The following is a 21,808-nucleotide window of genomic DNA, read 5'->3' as shown; positions in this document are numbered from 1 at the left end:
TAATTCATTTCCAAATATATGAAAAATGAATGGAAACCAACGGCTGCCTGGAATATTTTACAACAAATGTCAAGAAAATTTAAAATTGTAAGGCATGCATTCAAAAATGATCAGCAAAAATGTACAGTATACATAATTTGTCTCTGAAACTTGCAGGCACACTGTTATGGTCTTTAAATGCATCTGGGATTCTGACAGAAAACCTCTGTGCCAGACTTGAGGTCAGGCTGGCAGGGCAGTCCGGGCAGAGAGGGACATTCTTTATCTTATCTAAATGTGTGGTGGAGCGCTCATTTCACCAGGCAATGGATTTTGGATGTCTTAGGTTACATATAATTTACCCATAACCCAAAAGTAAACAAATGTAATGAAGACTGCTGGACGATGGTTTAACGAGTCAGAAGTTGTAAAGAAGAACTCTGAAAGCTAGGAAAAATCTGATCGTGTGTCAAACAAAACATTAGAGACAAGATGTGCATTTACAGCACTTTAATGTCACCTGTCTGAGTTCTCCATTATTATAGCTTAGTAATAACAAGTTGATGACAGAGAAAAAAAAACCCTGATGTCCCCCTGAGAGCCTGAAGAATCAGTCTGCCCCCTGAAGCGGGACAGAGCTCTTGGGTTTCACAACAACCCCCAAGTGGGCAGGACCACCACATCTCTGGCATTATCCAAGACAAAAATCCCCCAACAGCTCTCGTACAGTCAAAACACACCCTCCAGACATGTGCAAGTGAGAGATAGAAGGAAAGTAAATAGGCAGATATGCATTTCCTGCCAGGGAGCCACTCTGCAGCTCTGACTATTTGTTTTGACATTCATTAAGTTATCGTTTCCAGGCGGTGCACCAGCGAGAAACCTCCAAGCCTCCGAGAGGTTCGCCACCTCCGGCAGGGCAGTGTTTGCAGACCGACGCCTTAGCTCTCCAAATTCAAATAGACAGACAAGGCCATTATAATCCACGACTGAAAATAAAGAAAACATCGTTCTAATTCTAACACCAATGTTTGTGCTCAGCTCATAAAAGCAGAAATGTCAAGCCCACTGTTGGCAGCAGGAATTAAACATAGCCACAGAATGGGGAAATTGCACTTGGTCTTTATTAAACATTACTCTTCAGAGAGCACAGGAGGAGTGGAAAAAGCAAGTCTCTTCCCATGGCTACAAACTATGTTTTTTGTCAAGAGATCGTATCAGCACAGAAACAACAGTTCAGCATCCCAAAAGCACAGGTATTAAATGTCCTGGTTCTTATTTCCTGCCATCATTTGCATATCAAGCGTGACATTTGCCGAGGGTTTGTGATTTCGCTCCACGTGTTTTGGTGCTGGTTGGCTGCGATCACGTTCAGGCAGTGACACTTGAGCAGAATCAACATAATGGAAGTGCCTGGAGATATTTGGGCTGGTCCCGGTCCTATTGGTCTTAATTGATTTTCAGGAGAGGGAGCTCGAGTTTTCAGCTCAGTTTAAAAGGAACAGCTGCAGGCGGATTCGGTGCAGGCGATGAAATAGCATTACAAATAAAAATAAAGACAGTCTTCCTCATGTCAGGAAAAGATAAAATGTTATTACCACAACACATAGATAGTTTATTGAAAATGCTGCATTCTTTGTAGGGCTATGTATCAGAAAAGACAGCAAAAAAAGGCGATGCAGCTGTATAAGAGTCTGTGTTTTACTTGTACACTTTGCCCCTCTTCTTGCCCCCTCCCCAGCCGCCGCTCAGCTGAACAGGGTTGTCTCGGATGGAGATGCGCTCCTTTATTGATGGAGCAGATGTGGCTCCTTTAGGAGATGGGACCTCTTCTCCTGGAGACACAGAAGGAAAATGTGTCAATATCTCTTATATAAATAGATTAATCATAGACTTGAAATGGAAATTCATACAATTTCTGCTACTCAAAGTCCCCCTCCAGTCAAACATGTGTCTTTCTCCTTGTTTCTCCTCACTGTGTAGAATGATGCATGTGCAGAGTTTAACCTTCATTGTTGAAAGTGTACATTTTCTCTGTGCTCATTAAAAATCAGATTCTAAGAGGCACGCCTACAAGCATGATTTGTGACATCACAAATAGTTTGGAAGCCAATCCCAGTCCAATATTCAGGATTAACAAGCGTGACATGGAAACTTGAAGCCTCCAGTGCACATACACTTTACAGCGAAGTAGAAGATATCTTGAGTCCAGCAAATATTTGCATAATCTTATTCTGGATTATTTTTTTATGAGGAGGAAGTGGGGTAATTATACTTATACTTTCTTTTCTGCAAAAAACACATCAAACAGAATTTTGATGTATGACTAAATACATGTGTGGAGGGGATCTTTAAATATTTGATGCAAGGCATTCATCGCTGTGTTGTTTTTGCATTTGATCATGATTTTACTGGATTTTTGCTGACCAGGTCTCTTCTTGTCTGCCGAGTCATTTCTAAGGTCCTTGATAGCATGGGTATCAATAATCAATATCAGAAAACAGGTTACTAAAGGAAACCTGTGCATTCCAAAACAAACTTACTTTACCAATGTAAAGAAAAAAATCTAAAGAACTCCAATTTCTATTGTTGCACAAAATATATAAACTTCAAGCACTGTAGGGACGCTGTTCATAAAAAATCATGAAAATTCCAACTTTTCACCATGAGCTCATTATCTGTACCATGTAAGGCTGAGTTTGTGTAATTTATCCGATCCATTTAGGCAATTTTGTGGTAACAAAAGAGAAGAAAAGAAAAAAAATTGCTTTTTCTGTTGGTCTTTGTAACCAGCCAATCAATTTTAAAGCTTGACGCTTCTTTTATTGATTTTCATCAGACAACTAACACAGAGACAAACACTAATCAATGAATTAAGCAATTTAAAAAAGTCGCATTGGGATATATAGAAGTTTTAATGGATTAAGTAAAGTTTGACTTTTTTATTGCTGTATATTAAATGACAATAAGTGGAATTTTTTTTACTATAAGACACAATTTTAGTTTTAGTTTGACAACACCATATTAAATCTCACTGCAAAGACTTAAATCTGAGCAGGTAAATTTTGAATCGTGAGTGCTCCATCTCCCAGGAGCGCTGTGTTCTGTACCAGAGGCCCTTCCATTTCACCTGGGGATAAGTGCAAAGCTTTTCAAACACACGGAACAAAGGCAGCGCTTCTACCGGGCATGATGCGTTCCACGTGTAGAGCCCAGGCCCGCGGTCTCCACAGCCGCCCCACACAGGGAGCCAAACAGCGGGGAGGGCTCTGGAGGAGATGGGGGGGCCTGGGACGCATCACAGGTACTGACCCAGCTCCAAATGTCTGCACAGCTGGCACACTGTATAGAATATCAATACACTCACAAGTCAAACCTAATCCTAGTTTTTGATTTAAGTCATGTCCGTAGTGTAACACTGTGATTTTCCTCTCCTCGTGGTTTGTGTAATGGAGTTTAAAGATAAACCACCGCAGTCTTTTGTGTTTATTTTAAGACATTTTAGGCCAGCTTTGGTGGCTGAGTTTAGTTTATTAAAGACTTTTGTCCAATTATCTGTTCTAAATCAAAAACAGAATGCAAAACTTGACGCACATGTTGCTAATTTCAATGCAAGTTGTGCAGTCATGCTATTAAATGTACAAAGGTTTAAACAAATGGCCACACATTTGACCCACCCGCTGTGACCAAACAAATTGTTTTTCGATCATTTTACTCCTATTAGAGCTGAACAGCGGACAAAATTGAGGGAGCAGATACGCAACTTAAGTGGTTTCCTCTGCACATGTAATGAAAATATTTTGTGGGCCTGGAAACGCATTTTATGGCACCGTCCCAGCGAGTGGTGAGTATCGCATTGCAATAGGTTATAGAGTAGGTTATAGAGTATTTATGTAGTCTTTACTGCTATGGCAAACTAAGTGAACCTTCTCACTTTAAACCTTCACTTTGATGTATGTACACCACTGTACAGAGGCAAAGGGATATACAACTGTTTGATAATTACAGTTTGTTTTCTGTTTTTTCAGTCTCACTCTTTTACTGACTCGTGTGGACTGACTATAAAAAGATTTTTTGTCGAAGAAGCTGCATTCCTACTTTCCTGATTCCCTGATTTTCCTCTGATATGATGAGTTTTTGATGATGTGTTCCAAGTTTATGAATTATCTAATTGGCTTTTTGAGAAATGCTCTTGCCTTACACATACATTCATATTTCAATTTGTCCTAGACAATTTCGATAAGTGGTGTTTTCATCAGTTCAGACAAAGAGGCTTTCTTTCTCCCAGCCGTATTCCTTAGGGGAACAACAGTCTGCCTGCTTAGCCCGACGACTCTCGCTCCTGCTGCACCTCGTGGATATCATTTTGAAATCATCACCGGAATCCAATTTGGCTTCGTTACCGGGGACAGGGCTCTCCTTCACTTGCTCGTTTAATGTGGTCATCTGCTTTCAGCCTGTCAGTGGCATCTTTGTCATTCAAACTCCTGAGCCCCACTTCTGCTGACAGAAGGACCAGTCATTCTTCACTGAAAGAACTGGGTTTTTTTTTTCTTTCTGCCCGTTTCCTGTCAGAGGAGAAATTCACGGCACTCTGTCCCCGGCCCGACCTTGTGGCTCCCCTCCCCTCCCGGAGCAGCCGGCCGGTGGACTCAATCTGAGCTGAATAAGCAGCAGCCTTTATCCCTGGCTCGACGCACTCAACACCCAAGGGTGCAAGTGTGCAAGTGTGCAAACACAGAAACATCTGTACACACATGTGCTAAATGTACAGGTATATACACACACATGTGCATACATAGAAATGGTTGGTGCAGTGTTTGCTGGTGTTTATAATTACCATTGACTTTATGAATTAAATTAGTATTTTCATGTTACTGTTTAGTTTCTGTAGAATTTTCTGTCATTGCAAGACATTTTTTTAATGTCAGCTCAATAGTAAGTGCCGTAAAAAACATATTTGCATAAATTATACCGACTATGTTGTATAATCATACTGTTGCATATACATTACAGTACACTGTACATCTTCGCATGTCAATCATTCCTAAATACAATATGTTTGTATTTTTGCATATTTATGTGTATAAAATAATTTGTGTTCTGAGTGAATCAGTAATGCCCAACCAGGTAAGTTTGCTAAATAACTAGCTTTAGCATTAGCATTGGCAATAAACAGGGTTCACAAGCCTTCTTTAAGTGGAAACAGACAACTTTTCCCCCCCTAGTGTTCGCAAGTGGTATTATTGGGCTGCCAGTCTGACTGGATCACCAGTCAGCCGTCATTTTCCTGGGAGATTTCATGCCCTGTGGCAGACAAAACTGCAAAGTAAAAGTGAGGTTTAAAGGGAACCAATCCAAACGGCGACGGTGTCATAATTCTCTAGTTATTCAATTGTGCAATCAACTTTTACTTGGTATTGATTCGTTACAACAATGTCTAATTTGTCTAATGCCAGTTTAAACATCAAATTCAAGGACTATTCAAATATTTTTTTAAAAGATTTTTAGTTTGAGACATGGATTAAGGAGCATTTAATGATGATGAGAAGCAGGCTTTACAGAAGCTCGCAGATAACAATTAAAGAGAATGAGAGGCTTAAATGTGTGAACACTTCTCAGTCGTGCTGCTGTGTTACAGTGATGGCAGAAAACTGCAGGACACACACTTGCAGACGGCAGAACGTAGCCTATTTACTAATGTTAAACAAATATTATTCTTGAACAATATATATATATAAATTCAAGCACTTTCAAGGATGCATGACTATTTATGTCTATTTTCAAAACTCTTCAAGGCCTTGAATTTTTTTCCTCAAATTTACAAACTTTTCTAGGATTTCAAGGACATATGGAACCCTGAATAAATGTCTCTAAGACAATTTATGTGGATAGGTTTAAAGGTTTTCAGATTCTGTTAAAAGTTCAGTGAAAAGTGTAACATAGTGATTCTGGGTAGAAAATCAGCTGTGAAGTTCACAAGACTCACTTGCATGACCCAAAGAGTTTCTGCGAGGATAATTGTTCTCTCTGCAAGGCTGGGCAGTTAAACTGCTGTTGGCCCACAATCCACTGGCATGATGTAGACGTTCTGTGTATCCTGGGTCTGCCTGCACACACCACACACAGAAACACACACATAAATGAGGCCCAACATGACACGTCTCACGCAAGCAGTCCAGCATTTTGAAAAACATTCAACAACCAGCGGCTCTGCTGTCTGAACATATCTAAGAAACAGGAGGAAGAGGGCGGCTCCTCTTGCCAGTGATCATAACTCAAACTGCTCTATAACGGCACAGGGAGACCTGCAGTTTCTGACTTCAAAGACCTCACGAGCATCAGCATCGTTCTCGGGTCCTGGCAAACTGCTCCAAAGTGACACTGGGATTTCTGCAAGTAAAATGCAGAAATTGCAGCCAGTTGATCCAATTGAAAGTGTCACCGTGGAGCTAAACCTCAGACTCACCTCCCCCCTGCCTCCTTTAAATCGAAGCTGATGAGACAGGCTCCAAGGGAGGGAACCTACAGCGCAGACATGACTCTGACTGGTGAATATAAATACTACATACCCTCACATACATGCAACTGCCCCCCAGAAAAGATTCAAATCAAGATTCACTGTCATTCTATGAAGTGAATGAACTGCTGGGAGGGGACTGTACTCACCACAAGCTGCACTCGGCCTCCATTCAGAATGTCTGAGCTGATCTCCGGTAAGAAATGCACGCTGAGGAGAAAATAACAGAAAAAGCCCAAACATTTGGGCCAATTTCTTATCAATTCAGCAGTTTCCTCTCCTGAATTCTGTGCAATTACCTCCAACATATCATAGAATAAACACAGATGCCATGTATGATAATCTTAATGTCTATTTGTTAGGTAGGGTTTAGCACAGGCCTGCATGCTGACTGCCTATTACTCTGTTTTCAAATTCATCTGCCCAAGGGGTAAAGTTTCTCTGTGCTCAAGTTAAATCTGAGTTTATGACGTATATGATTTTGTGACATCACAACCAGGGAAGCAGCTAGTAACCAATTTCAGTATTAGTATCAGCTAAATCAAGTGTTTCTCGTCTCACTCTCAAAACATGGACATTATGGTAGATTATTACGTAAGTAGCGGTGAGTTAAGAGTTGGGATTTTAGTGCCATGTTAACCATTGCAATCACTTTAAGGGCATAACCCCTGCATGAGAGCATTTTCTAAATGTATTTCTTTAATTTTTACGAAAAAAGCCCTTTGGCCTGACTTTTTGCTTATTTTAATCGATTATTTTGTACTGTATTATTTGGCTAATTTTCTATTTCTGTTTTGCAAGGAAGTAACTATTAAAAAGTGAATATTTTAATGAAGTACAAGATATCTTTTTAAATGCAATATATATGCATATACATAGATTTTAGATTACTGAGGGAGAAGGACGAGATTTCAAGATTTTTTTAAGAGATTAAGACGTTATACACAAATAATTTACCCAAGCAGAATATTAATTTTGTCTAAACATGTCTGGATAATAATAGCAGCTCATTAAAGGGTCAGTTTACCCAAATTACAAAAGACATTCCCTTTAGTGGCACTTAGCACAAATACTTTTGGCTTTTTGCCCAGGTTTAGAGATTCCCATGGATAAATTAGAAAATACATTTTTGTCATTTGGTGAAGCAACCCTTTGAAGCAATTTGAGCTACACACCAGCTACACCACCTTCTGACCCACACTAAGCGCCTCACCTCTCTGAGTCCCTGTCAGAGTGAGCAGCCTGGTTGTGCAGCCACTGCCGAGCTTGATCCTGCTTCACTCGCTCTGTCTTCTCTGCCTGCTGAAGGCCCAGCTCGGCCTCACGAGCTGCAGGAAAACATCACATAAACGCGACAGGCAATTATTGATTTTCCTCCTCCAACTCCTTTTGTTAGTAAAGTAACTTTCTTGATGGCAATAGTAGCAAAGAATGAGTGTGCTGCTTTATCAGCGAAAGTTGGGGTGAAGGAGGAATGTTTCTAATTGACAGGGAGGCGTAATCAATACTGCAGTGAAGGAGCACACCAAAGTACAAGTTTAACAAATAAACAGCTCATGAGCCTGATCTGTAGCAACATTTGACATGTTCCACTGTAATTACAGCTGGCCAGGGTTTCCAGCACTGGGAAAGATCAGTGGTCAAAGCTCTCTGTGTTTATGTTTGGGCTTAAGGTGGTGTATTTGTTTGGAGCAGTCAGGAGCATTACTATAATACATTTAACGTTGCTGAAAGATGCAACAGGAGAGGATCTGCTTTTTTTCAACAATAGCTGGGGCCCTTGTGGTTCTTTGCAAAATTAAATTCAAGCAGTGTTCCAGCAGTTTGTTAAGGAAAGAAATCTGAAAGGCCACTGATTTACGGGTTGCGCCAAAATCCCATAATAAGGTCGTAATTCAAAGTAAACATTTATGTTGCGCTGACAGTAATGCTGCCGTGGATGGGTGTAAACTGATAATGAATTTTGACAGCTCAATGCTGGAACTAATGATGCATTTATTTAAGCCATTTACTTGCTTTTGCTGAGCTGTAAAAAGAAGAAGAGAAGCTTTACAGTTTTCATGGGTTAATTGAGAAGCCCCACTAAAGATGTCAAGTGATAGATGCTTCCCCCCGGGGCAGCAAAGGCCAGGAAACAGCTACTCTCACTTCCCAAAGCTGAAAATACACAGAGAGACAGGCAGTTCAGAAAAACCCTCAGAGAAATGTTTTTTTAAACAGCAACTTACTTATGTTTTGTGCTTAGTATAGCTCTGTATGATCCAAACAAAGGATCTATATTGCCTGTTCAGTTTTTATAAAGGTCCCTCTAATCATAGGATCTGATATGGATAGATAAAAACTTGCTACAAAGACTAACAATAAATCTGAAATCCCCAGAGGTGAACGCATAGCCTGGCAAACACATGTTAAGTGTGTACATACAGTGTGAAAAAAGTTCACATTTATGTTGCACTCAAGTATCATAGAGACACTCTCCTTTCCCTTTTCCCCTGTGAACTCCACACTAAAGCCCCCTCCTGACCCCCTCCAACCTCCTGAACCCCCCTCGAGAACTCCTCCAGGACATCAGGAGGGGGCCTGTAGGAGTCACGCCTGTTAAGAGAGGCTCTTAAGTGCATTAAGTGATCTCGTCTCTACTGAGAAGGAGAGAGCACTGACTTAATATCAGAGAGTTTGGGGAGGAGGACGAGGGTGGAGGGTTTGGCCTGCAGCAAACAGGGCAGGAGGAGAGACACGATGCTGGCACTTTGTAACTTGAAGAGGTCGGAGGGGAGGAGGCTCTAAAAAACACAAGGTCAGGCAACGGACCAGGACCAGTGCACACCCTAATAAGAAATGAAATGGTGCCATGAATGAGTTAATGACACGGTGTTTTTGCGACTCCTGAATAGGGGTGCAACTAATTATTTTAATCATCGATTATTCTGCCAATTATTTTCATGGTTAATCGTTTAGTCTATAAAATGCCAAGAAATTGTTAAAAATACTCATTTCAAATATCCAGAGTGACATCCTTAAAGTGCTTCCTTAGTCCAAACAACAGACCAAAGACTCAAAGACTCCTCATTTACTACCATAAATGACAATGAAAAGGAGCAAATCGTTACATTTAAGAAGTTAGACACAGCGAGCGTTTGACATTTTTGCTTGAACAATGACTAAAAAGATTAATTAATTATCAAAATAGCTGGTGATTAATTAAACTGTAATTACAGTTCTAGTCATCTCAAAGGACAATTCTGTCCTCAGAAAGTAATTGCTGAGATATGGAGGTATATGATATAAAGGACAGGGCAATAAACAAAATTAGTCAAACAATCAGACTCTAAACTACTTGCGTTGTTGTAATATTTTTTTTCTGCATTTGCAAAGAAAAACTTCAGTGAGCATGGTAATTCAGCAAGTAACATGAAATACAAAGTCAGCCTGTAAGAGATATTTACAACAGACGAATTTTAAGGTCCCAGTGAACTTGCAACAAACGAGTGTGACATGTCCTCTGACCACATCTGAAGGCAAAAGCATTTGCCAAATTCGCAGAGGAGGCAGAAAGCCTGCCATCATAAAAATGGAGATAACCGTGCACACTTCTGGACTGGATTGGACAATGTCTCATTAAAAGCATTCAGTGTTGCATTCATTTTTACAAACAAAAAAGTGGTTGTGTGAAGAATGAAAACAGGGAGCTTGAAAGAGAAGGACACCGTCTACTTCTCAGCTCTGCAGCCTGGCAATTTATTGTAAAAAGCAGGTGTGAATACTGGATTTTATTGTCCGATGGCTGTTACACTACACTACAACGGTCTGATACGATCTTCATTTGATGCATTAACTTTTCACGCTCTTGTCTAAATAACTTTGGCTAAGCTTTTGATTCGTTTACACTTCAAAAACATAAAACCCAAAAGATGACCCAAAATGATCTGTTAATCATGGGACCTACTTATTGACCCTTTGTCACTACTCATTACAGCTCGAAAAGGAAATATTAAAATACTGTGTTAAGTTAAGGGTTAGCATTCAGAGACTTGACAAACTTGCATTTTGGCTTGCTATAAGCTTAAGACTGGCATTAGACCAACAGAAAGAATGTGAAAACTGTAGACTTACTCTGACAAGAGCTGTAACGGTTAGGTGATTAATGATTAGTTGATCGAAATAAAATGAATTGCCAGCTATTGAAAAATAGCAATTTTTCAATCAAAAGTGTCAAACATTTGCTGGTTCCAGCTTTTCTTTGGCATTTTGTAGTTAATGAATGAGTGAGTCTTTGGGTTTTTGTCTGTAAGTCAGACAAAAGAAACAATTCGAAGGCATCAGTTTGGGCTCTAGGAAATTGTGTTGAGCAATCATTCTTCAACATTTTATAGACTAAGCGATTAATTGATTCATCATAAAAATATCCCACAAATGAATCAGTAATGTAAATATTCGTTCATTGCATCCCTATCTGCAAACTTAAAACTTACCTCATAAGGCCTAAGAAAAGCTAAGCTAAGGCTAACTCTTACCTTGTTCTGTATAGTACCACGAAAACCATTTTGAGAATCTTATTTTCATGATATTTGCAGAGTGGAAGAAGATCAGAGCATATCTGAAATTTGAGGACCCTAACTCAGGGTTTTCAGTCGGATGTCTGTGAGTGCCAGTGCACCTCAAACATACTGTACACTATGAAAAGAGAGTTCCAGTGCCTGACATAAATAGAAGCTCTGAGATTACGGGGGGAGAAATTGAATGCATATGAATGGTGGTAAATAGTCTGACATTAAGTTAGTTTGGATGATGGATGATAAACAAGATGATTGTGTTTCAGTTGGACTTTGTAGATGACTTGAAGTGTGAAATCGAGTTAAGTGCTCGGGAGGTAGGGGTTCCAAGCTGAAATAAAAATATATACCCTCGTGTCCCTCTGACATGAGGACGGATGTTTGGTGGGGCTGGATCTCAGTTTGGATGGAAGAAGGAGGTTGGAAGAGTGTGTGTGCCCAGAGGGGGGGTTGAATGGAAGGCGTTGGTGGAAAGAAAGAGGAGAAACAAGGAGAAACGCTTGGAGGCATACAACATCTTCAACATCTGCAGCACACAGACACTTGACGATCTAAAAAAAAATGCATTTCTAAATTTTTTGCCTTTAAAAGAAAATGTCTTGTGGCTCTGCTACATTCTCTCCCTCTATCTTCCTCTCTGGGTATGTAAGCCGATACCCATTTCAAGTGGGTTACTCATGTCCAGCACATCCACACAAAGAGCCCGGATAAAATAAACACGCCGCGTCGGATATCTTGGAAAGAATCTGTCATGGGTTTGGGGCTAATCACCTCCAGAAGGGGCTTGACTCAAAGCCTGAAACGTTAGCCCCTGTCGGGGAGCACTGGCTGGGCTGGGCTAGGCTGGCTAGGCCCCGGGCACTGGGGATGGATCCGGAGGAGGGGGTGCCTTCCACAGGTCAGGACCAGGGGCGCAAGAGGGGAGGCTGGCTTTGGCCCGTTTACAGAGTCTTGGGATCACAGAACCATGAGCCAGTTCCTGACACGCCACCTCTGACGCCGCCGTCGCCACTGTCACACAGTTGCCTGTAAAAAGGCAGCAGGAGTCGTCTCCTCCAGAACCGAGCTGGTTAGGGTTACTCATTTTACAGGATCCCTCTCAGTCTGATTAGAAAACCAGCTGAGGACACGGGGTATTAAGAAGAGAGGGAAGGGTGATCCTAACCAGTGACCCTTGTTACTTTATCAGCTGATGTAGCTGCTTCACTCCATTGCTCGAGAACACCAGTCCTGTTTGATGAATTATCAAGACAAGGGTGGAGAGCAGAGATAAGGACACTGGAAAGAAACTGAACTGGAAATATTGTTGTAATGTAATAGGTCATTTGGATGAAACCGGCCCTCGACTGCCAACTGGCTGAGAGCTCAATCGTAGCCATATTGTGCTCAGACACGATTCCACTGGGAGTAATTATAGTGTTGGAAAGTTGTCATATGTAATACACCTGCAGTTAATGTTAATACTGTTGTCATACTAAAACTCAGTTTTTAATGTAATAATTAAATTAGTAGGAAAAAAATAAACATCCATCCAATAAATGACAAGTTTGTCAATCTTTGCTTAAGTTTGGAAATTACTGGCTGCTGATGAAGATAAATCATCTTAAAATATCAAAATAAGTTGCTGCTTAATCTTACACCGCATAACAATGAATCAGATTTAATGGAAACAAGGGGACTCCTTCACAATTATTCTACAAACAAATTACCAAAGCGTTCCACCCAAAAAAGATAAAGTGGAAAGGAAAAACATCCCAAAGTTGGAGGTACAGTTTGTTCTTCTTTTTCTAGCTGTAACATAAAATGAAGCAAACATACTGTATTCCTCCACAGCTAATTGAGAGGTATTTCATGCTGATAGCAGCATTGGACTTGGACCAGAAAGAGACCAGTCACTTCACTGTCTGTTGGCAAACGCTGTTGTTGCAGTGTCCCTCTGACTGCTGGATGACCGCGAGCGTCGTGCTCTCTGGATGTGAGGCCTTGACCCCGGTGGGTGGGGGTGGCGGTGCGGTGCAGAGGAAAGATGGAGACAGGCCCTCATGATAAAAGCCAACTTCCCCTGTCCTCCCTACTGCCCTCCCTCCAGCTCTTCCCTTCCTTTTAAGTCTGGATATGGACTTCACAATGCCAAATCATCTCTCCACCTCAGGGCAGGGCAGGAGGCCACAGCAGAAAAAGATGGAGGGAGTAATTTGCCTCTTCTCAGACTATCCCAGTACTTTACGCAACAGTCTGTACCTGTAAACTCTCAGGATTATTTGACCAATTATTTAATTGGCAATAATAAAAACTTAAGGGAAAGAATGTCATATGTGATAAGTTAAAACCTGTTTTTTTATGTGTTATTTTGGCAATAATTAATCTTATGAAGCTAGACAACACGGCACTATCAAGGTATTTAGGCTTTTCTGATAAAACCCGAGGTTGATCTGGTTGACCTGCTAGGAGGGTAAGTACATCAAAGTATTGAAACTGTCATTTCCTGTAGCCAGTAGGTGGTACTGTGACTATGACTGAAAATTGGCATGTAGATGTCTTAAGTCAAATTTCAGGGACAATATTCACAGGGGCATGCTGTGTGATGTAAACACAACATTTTAACTCTAGGAGTTAAAGTGCATTGCATGTAAATGGCAAAAATTTAAAATAAGGTCAAAATGGCCTACTTCATGTTGGGTTTATGGTATGGCACCAAGAGGCTTTTTTGTAGATCTAGATGTGATACATATGCCTACTGAATTCCGTACATGTAGGTGAAACGTACTACGAGGGCTACCTTGTTGAAATTTTGTAGGGGGCGTTGTCGAGTGTTTTTGCCACACCTTATCTTGTGACCCATATCAGATTGCAATTTTTGTGCACATTTTAGTGAGTTTTCGAGCATCCCAAAAAAATGTGTTGCAAAAGTAGTGAAATTATTATCTCTGCAAAAACATTTGATCCATTGCAAATATTCTTTTAACTTAATACTGTGAACTTAAGCATATTCCCTGGTCAAGATTTTTGCACATTCCTGCATGAAACTGAACAGCATCTATACTTCTTGACTTGCAGTGCTTGCTTTTATGTTTTTTTTTTTATTTAAAATTTTCTATTATGTCTAGTGTTATGCACCAATATACCAAGGCAAATTCCCTGTTTGTGACACATGCTTAATAGATTTTAGATTCAGGTTCTGAAGTGCACAACTCCACTCTGTACAGATGTTCATGTCTGACCAAGAAAGACTTTTAAGAAAAAAAAGCTATATTTACAGGTGTTTCTACAGGGCACAAACGAATAGCATGTCTCAAGTCCTACCTTTTATATCACTGCTGTTGTGGCGTGCCTTCCTGTTCCGTGCCTCCACTGGACCCGGCTGGAAACCGCAGTTTCTGAACAAGGCAAGGCGGACAGAGGGATCTAGGTAGAGTTAGTGAGAGAGAGAGGGTCAAAGAAGGACAAGGCAGGCTGAAAACCAGAAGCAGAGAACCAGAACATTCGGAAAATATTAGAACAGCGTTCTGGTTCCACTGAGGTGGATGCCATTAGGAGTTAGTGCAGACAAAGACCTGTGTGTCGGTGGAGCGAGATGACAAGAGGCCTGCTATTGGAATCATGCATTTGCAATTGTGATCAAAGAGCAGCCTCCCTCTACATGACCGTGGCATGATAACTGGGGCAGGACTACTGTTTCTTGGAGCAGAGCAGAGGTGAGGTCACCTTTCACTGCAGCCGCACTCAACCTCTACAATGAATCGCAATGAAAATCATCACGGAATGACTTGTCAAGAGGTTTCTTGGCAATAGTTATTTCCTTTGCAGGCTCTCGACTAAGACCCAATAAGAGGCGACAGGCCCTGGTTTCTGCTGTCTGTTATGGCTCGTTAATGTACACGAGGTGGAAAGGTTCGCTGCTGTTGAAGCACGGTTGAAGAAACAAAGACAGGAATGAACAGAAGCAAAAATCACTGTGGATTTTTTCCCGTTTAGAAAATAGATTTATGTCCTAACTGGTTCTTTTTTACCGTGAGGGATTCTTAAGAAGGAAACCATGAGAGCCTCTGACCAAATCTGCATATATAAGCATATTTCTGCCATTTGCTCACAATAATGTTTCAAAATTATGCTGGCTAACCTGAAATATTAGACACATGAAATTAATACAAAGCTCAAATATATATTTTTACCCATACGTTTCTACACATACTCACCTCGACGTCTCTTTTGCTGGTGCTTCTTTGACTTCATATTCTGGGCTCTCTTGAGCATTAGAAGAGCTGTGTGGTGGTTAGTGAAGCCCCTACAGACAACAAAGACGAACATGAAAATCCAACAAGATAACAGAACACACACACACACGGTGATAGAAACAATCCTAGAAACAGTCATCATGAAGACTCAGTGTATAAGAACATAATGATTTACCATTCTTCGAGTATCTTTTCTGATCTTTTCGAAAGACCACTGACCACTGAGGTTGAGGCAGGAGATTTGCTTCTGAAATCATCGATAAAATATTGTCCCCATAATCATGAAATGCAGAAAAATATACATTCACATTCTATTATTTTACTTCACATATCAATATACTATCCCACCTTATCTTTTCTCATCTCATCTGGGTTACCCTACCTGTTGTAGCTCAATGGGGAAACACCCTGCCTTTCAGAGTCCACCTGTTCTGGAGCCACCCAGGCCTGCTTTGACTTTCTTTCAACCGGTGGTGGGAGTATGTAATGGGAGGGTTCAGGAAAGGGCCGTGGAGGCTGAAATACATACATCAATCAGTGTCAGTAATAATTTACAGCTCTTGTCACTTATTTGAGAAGATTTTTCATAGCTCACTTTTTAGACAAAAGTCTGTAAAGCAGCCATGTATCTTAGGAAACTTTACATTACATTACATTACATTTACATACAAGTCCACATTGGAGGTGTGTTTTTAAGGGTGAGGAGAGCTGAATGGAAAAACAGAGTTATATCTCTGTCTAGACAACATACAGTATAGACTCAGAAATGAAATACAATGTATACAATAATGTCCAGTCAATTTAACATGCATGTTTTCTTTCTAGGTATTTGGCTGACTCTTTAACCAGAGCAAGTTTTCACACTCAAGGAATGCTCATATTTAAGTCAAACTAACAGTTTAATTACTCTCCAGATCCCATTTTCTCTTAGTGGAAGCGCTAAATTGTTCATCCCCGTCTTTGATGTGTACCTCAGTGTCAACACATACAGGCCGGCCACGACAGCAGCTGCATCACACCAGCTGGCCTAAATCGGCTACCATGATGTACAGCACTGAGCCCGCTCCAAAGAAAAGATCCAACGAGAGGTAAATGAAGGGGAAAAAAACAGGACGACAGTCCGCCAGTGTGAAAAATGACATCTGCTGGTGCAGAGCAACCTTCAGCCCTCCAGGAAATAATCTTATTTTTCAAGAGAATAAATTTAAAGATCAATCAGGGAGAGTGAGACAAATCCTGGAGGGGGCGATAACCAAGATGCGAAAGGGACAGGGCAAGAAAATAACTCATCCATTGACATGACACAGGGGCTGGTAATTCCCAAATTTCACGGGCCGCTTTCTCTAAAATACCAGCCCACCAGGTTTTAAGAAAACTACAGAAAGGCCCGGGACGGTTGCTTTACCTTCAGAGACAGTGGTTGCTCTGACACTGGGTAACGTCTGAGAGGTGAGTCCTCAGAAAGTGGCAATGTCCAGTGTTTCTCCAGTGCTGCCTTTTTAAAAATAAAAATATTTTTTTAAATATATATATTTCTGGACATCAACAGGTGAGGAACAACAAAGAAAAGTGCCTTGAGATTCAGAACTAAACAAATAATACCATGAGTATTACATTTGTGTATGTGTTTTGTGTGTAATGTGTGTGGCTATGGGTGTACATGTACAGGTTAGTGTCTGTTCTTTATTGTGTGTCGTTGTATGTTTCCCTGTTTTTGTGAATGTGTCCAGCTTTACATGTAAAAAAAAAAACAGGTTTGCATATAAACCCTTTTTTGTTGTCATTTCCAATGCAAATATGCAGTTTTTTGTGCACATGTGCATGTTATTGTATGTATCTTTGCAGATGTGCATGTGTGTAGGATTGTGTGTATATGTAAAGAATGTTGGGAAAGTTTATGTATGAGTTTATGCATTTTTGGATCATCATCTGTACAGGTTTGTCTGTCTGAGGGGGGCGTGGGGTGGCGAATTACTGAACCATGAAAGTGAAGAACACATGAACTTGTGTGCATACCTCATCAAAGACAAATTCATCCATGTCTACCTCCTCAAAGGTGTCGTCCTCTCCGCTGTCGGAGCATGTGACAGCAGCCAGAGCAGATGCGAGCCTCCTCCTCAGAGTGAAGCCCCTCCAGAATGCCTGGAGGTACCCAAAGAAGAAATGGTACAGTAGAAAACCTTTCATGAATCAGGCAAACGTAAATATTGTGTGCTATCCCATTAGGGAAATAAAACATGTTAACCTCTCTTTTAATTGCTGAGTGTTCTGCTGTCTGAACTCTGCGTGACTCCGGGCTGTTCCGAGACAAATGGAGCTCCAGTGTGCCTCTAAATCCTCCAATTCCCAACGGGCTGGGGGGGGCACACTTCACTTCAAGTTGAGCCGAGCAGGAATCCTAGAACTCTTACTACCGCACTTCTTTGGAATCTGATTAATCACTTTGTACCCCCCCCAACAGGCACATACACTATTCCACTAGACCACCACCCCCACCTCCTACCTCAGAGAGCCCTAAAGGACTCATCAAACACTTTTTGTGTTGAAAAGGGATTTGGGAGGAGTGTTGAGTAGCATGTTTTTTAGAACAACAGCTTATACCTATGTACAGAGGATTAGCCAAATAAGCCTCCACAGCACGTATGAGGCCTGAAGATGGATGTTCAAGGGTGAAAATGGTCATTTCTACTGAGTGAAAGTGACTCCAGTCCTCAGTTACAATACTGGAAAATTTAAGATGTTCAGTATCAGTAAGGTCCTTGAATACACATGGTCAGGTTAACAAGAAGTCTCTCGTCCATGCTAAACTAGGCTGCTAGTGCAGATTAGTGCTGAAACAATTGTTGAAGAGTCAACTGACAAAATGAATTGGTAACAAATCTCATAATTGATCAATCATTTAAGGCATCCTGAAGAGAATGATATCACGCACATCTGAGCTTCTCTGTTCTTTGTTCTGGTGGCCCTCTCTGTCCTCCCGCATTTGTTTTAACATGGTGGCCTGGTAAGAAACAGATCACTAAAGTATATTTTTGAAAACATTTGAGGCGAGAAATATGCAGTAACAGAATCTTGATTCATATTTGATTAGCCTAGTTTTACAGTTTGATCCAAGTTTCGTGAATGCTGTGTTTGGATGCTGCTTTTTGTTTTTTTTCCAATTTTATTGGTGAACAACGCGCACATTAGTTTTGGTCTGAGATGCTGATGGTCTAGTGTGATATCTTGTGACAGTGAATGTCCTATTTTTAACCTTTAAACTGTGGGAGCTTGTGATGGGTATTGTTAACTATTTTCTGACATTTTATCCACTAGTTAATTGATCGCGGATTATTAAAAAATTCAAGTTAAAAATGCTAAAACGGGTCGCCAAATACACTTGGATGGCCATTAACATACCTGAGCGGCCCGTCCAAGTAAAGTCTACGTGTGGAAAACACTGGATCTAATTGTTGTTTTGAATTAAATACCACATAATTACTAGAGCATTGCCTCCAGTTTTGTACAAGCTCAGGAATCACAACCTAAATTTGAAGAAACCTAAATTTGTATCTCTGATTACAATCAAACTAACCAATCATTCACAAATACTGAAAGTAGTAGGCAGTCTCTAGCCTATAAGACTCTGTGGGTGGACTGTGTTGAGCACATACAACATACAGGGAAGTTGTTCATTTCCAACTCAACAGACACCATGACAGTATCCTTTCAAAAGAGCATCAGAGGGAAACTAGTTTGGTGGAGGATGTTGCAAAAATGACAAAAAAATCTATGTAAGCTGCAGAGGTATGCTTTCTATGTACAGTAATAAAGGCGACACACAGCTTGAACATTGCTGCCCTTTATTATAGCCTCCAGTTATGAGATTTAACCTCCTGTACAGTAAGTCAAACAAAAAGGTCAAAATGCCTGACAAAATTCCAACAGATTTACCTGGATGACAGTTGCTGCATGATCTTGGCCAACAACGCTCCCGTTAATATAGGAGGGTCCTGGCCCTGGCTTCACTCCATCTCCTCCTCTTCCTCCCCTCTTCTCAGCTGTGGAGGGGCTGCTGATGTTCCCACATTTCTGTCTGTATTTTCTCCACAGCTGCTGAATCACGACTGCTGCTGCGCTGCTCCAGAAAGGACACACACACAGACAAATCACAAACACACACACACAAAGTGAGGGCTATACATGATGTCATAGCACCTTCATCTTTCAAAACATGGATTTATTTCTGAGCAGACATCTGGAGAGCAGGACTCTGGAGAGTTTAAGCCTGTCCAGAGACACCCTTCACATGAACGATATATTGTCCTCCCAAAGATAGTGCAGTGTTAATGATGAAGCTGCGTGTTAAAATGAATAAGATGTTCAACATCTTCAGCTGTAAATCACATAAAGGAGGTTCCAATGATGACAAATGCTCTGCAACAGAAACTAATAAAATGCTGAACTGCTATAAAAAGAATTATATAAAAAAAAGAGTGTTTGCTTTAAGCCAGCAGTGTCCACTCGTGTAATATGAAAAAATTTGGAGGCTTCCATTAGAAACACTACATCAGCTGATCTCACTGATCTCTTATCAACAGTGTAGTGTTGGATGGAATGGATGCACACAACTGAACTCTATTGACTCAGAATATTTGGTGACTTACATTTGGAGGTCCAGGTTGAACACAGGCGCCATTTTGAGATTGGTGGAATTTGTTTTTCTCTTTGTTGCCAATGAGTTTACACTGCCAGAGTTCGCTTTGCTTACTGTTGGCCCTGTCTGTGGACCTGTTGTGTCAGTGTCAAATGTGTCATGCCGACTCTCTGCAGCTGACTTCTCATCCAAAGTCCAATAGCTGCATCTGATATTATCGCTGATTGGTATAACAAGTGGAACTTTTTCAGTGGACTCAGAAAGCTTCTCAGCATTGGCACTGCCCATGTCAACTGTTTCCTCAGGTATTGTTTGGCCTGCAGCCCTGTGTTGGTCAGCCACATTGGTGTCACCATATTCATGGGCAAATCTCTGGTCCGCAGCCAGCTGCAGAGCCTCAGTGTAGTGTCGGCAGGAGATCATTACAGCATCCAGGGAAGATGAGGCTTTGCTGTGAATACACAAGAACACACTGTTTTAGGTATGAATGTTCACTCTTTTTTAGAATGTCTGCATGTACTGTAGGTGAGCCTGTGAAAAACACCCACTCACACACACATTTCAGAAAATAACAGTTAGATAAAATCCTAGCTCCAGTCCTTATGGATAAAAAACAGACCTACTTATTGGGCCTTTGCAGTGATTCATGAGGACTGGATGCACCCTCCTCTGAACTAAATGGCTGTAACAGTGTACTACACTTGATGGTTTTGCCAATGCTGCATAAACACACAGCAGATACATATCAGGAACAGCAGTTTTCCAGTTTAAAGGCTACTGATTATGAATTGATTTTTGTAATACTGTGATTGATTTGACACTGGTAATGGGCAATAATATTAATAAATCATCTCAGAGCTGTGGATCATTGGATCTGGAAAACAGCGTAGTTGTAACCTGCATGAGATCGATTCTGTAGGCCTGCAGTTCAGATTTAAACACACTACCTAAAAAACATTTGTTTCTGAAAAAGATTTCAACTTTTTAAAAGTGAATCAAAGCTATACTCGTGTACCACATATACCACAACCAATAATATATCAACATCTACTATTACCAGAAGCAATTCTAACAAAATGCAAAAAGGTACTATATGTAATGTGAAGCAATTTAGAGCTGGCCACTTTTTGCAAGCTAGCCAATTTACCAGCCAGATACATGAAATAGAAATACTATCCTCACTGTTGGAAAAATCTATATGAATGGAATATCAGATTTAGCTGACATTTAGTTCTTATCATCTGAGGTGAGGTGAATGACTGTGAGCTTGTTTGTGTGTCGCTCTGTGTGCCCTAATACCATATAATGTCTCTTTCATTGAGGGGATAAACTGACTACAAAGCCACCTCAATGGAAACTTAATGAATCTATTAGCAATGCTCTGCTCTGCTCCCCTCCCTGTCTTTACCCCCGAGGGGGCAGAGACATTTTAGTGCCCAGTCAGTCTGGAGGGCCAGTAGCCTTAGGTAGTACAGCTTCTTCTCTACAAAGACCTAGCTCTTCCTTCTCAGTGGGACAAGAGAGAGAGGAGTCGGGAGGTCCTAAAGGATTGTGACCCCACTGACCCCAGCCCCCCGTACCTGCTGGTTCACTGCAGGGTCACCATCAACATATATACCACTGATATAAGAGTGCAGGAATGAATAAAATTGTGTTACTCTGTAGAAATAATATCGACAAGACTCATATTGAGTATTGCTAGCCTGTGTCTGTCTGTAACCCTGTTACCAGAATCCCCTGTGGTCACTCGTCTTTTCAATTATTGTTCATTATGTAGACGTCATGACAGCAATAACTGGTGGAGAGCAGTAAGCTACTGAAGACCAGCTAGGGTCAAGACAAAGCCTGTACCCAAGTATGTTGAATATAGTGTTTTTTACTGCAG

At 40.9% G+C, this 21,808-nt stretch overlaps 1 protein-coding gene across 1 annotated transcript in view; it reads right to left on the bottom strand.

The window, feature by feature from the left end:
* Nucleotides 1-1,680: 1,680 nt before the first annotated feature.
* lrriq1 (leucine-rich repeats and IQ motif containing 1) overlaps nt 1,681-21,808 on the bottom strand; it is a 34,774-nt gene continuing 14,646 nt past the window's right edge. Inside the window, exons 16-27 of the mRNA XM_073471865.1 lie at nt 19,934-20,374; nt 19,221-19,404; nt 17,304-17,429; nt 16,693-16,782; nt 15,670-15,803; nt 15,463-15,534; nt 15,255-15,337; nt 14,356-14,457; nt 7,713-7,827; nt 6,649-6,709; nt 5,969-6,089; nt 1,681-1,814 (exon numbers count right to left, since the gene is read on the bottom strand). Coding sequence (XP_073327966.1) covers nt 1,681-1,814; nt 5,969-6,089; nt 6,649-6,709; nt 7,713-7,827; nt 14,356-14,457; nt 15,255-15,337; nt 15,463-15,534; nt 15,670-15,803; nt 16,693-16,782; nt 17,304-17,429; nt 19,221-19,404; nt 19,934-20,374 — 1,663 coding nt within the window. The remainder of the gene's footprint in view (nt 1,815-5,968; nt 6,090-6,648; nt 6,710-7,712; nt 7,828-14,355; nt 14,458-15,254; nt 15,338-15,462; nt 15,535-15,669; nt 15,804-16,692; nt 16,783-17,303; nt 17,430-19,220; nt 19,405-19,933; nt 20,375-21,808) is intronic.

The sequence above is a fragment of the Pagrus major genome, chromosome 8, assembly GCF_040436345.1.
Source record: "Pagrus major chromosome 8, Pma_NU_1.0".
In the NCBI taxonomy this organism is placed as follows: domain Eukaryota; kingdom Metazoa; phylum Chordata; class Actinopteri; order Spariformes; family Sparidae; genus Pagrus; species Pagrus major.
The sequence above is the reverse complement of the archived record's forward strand: the minus strand, read 5'-3'. Positions and strand labels throughout refer to the sequence as shown.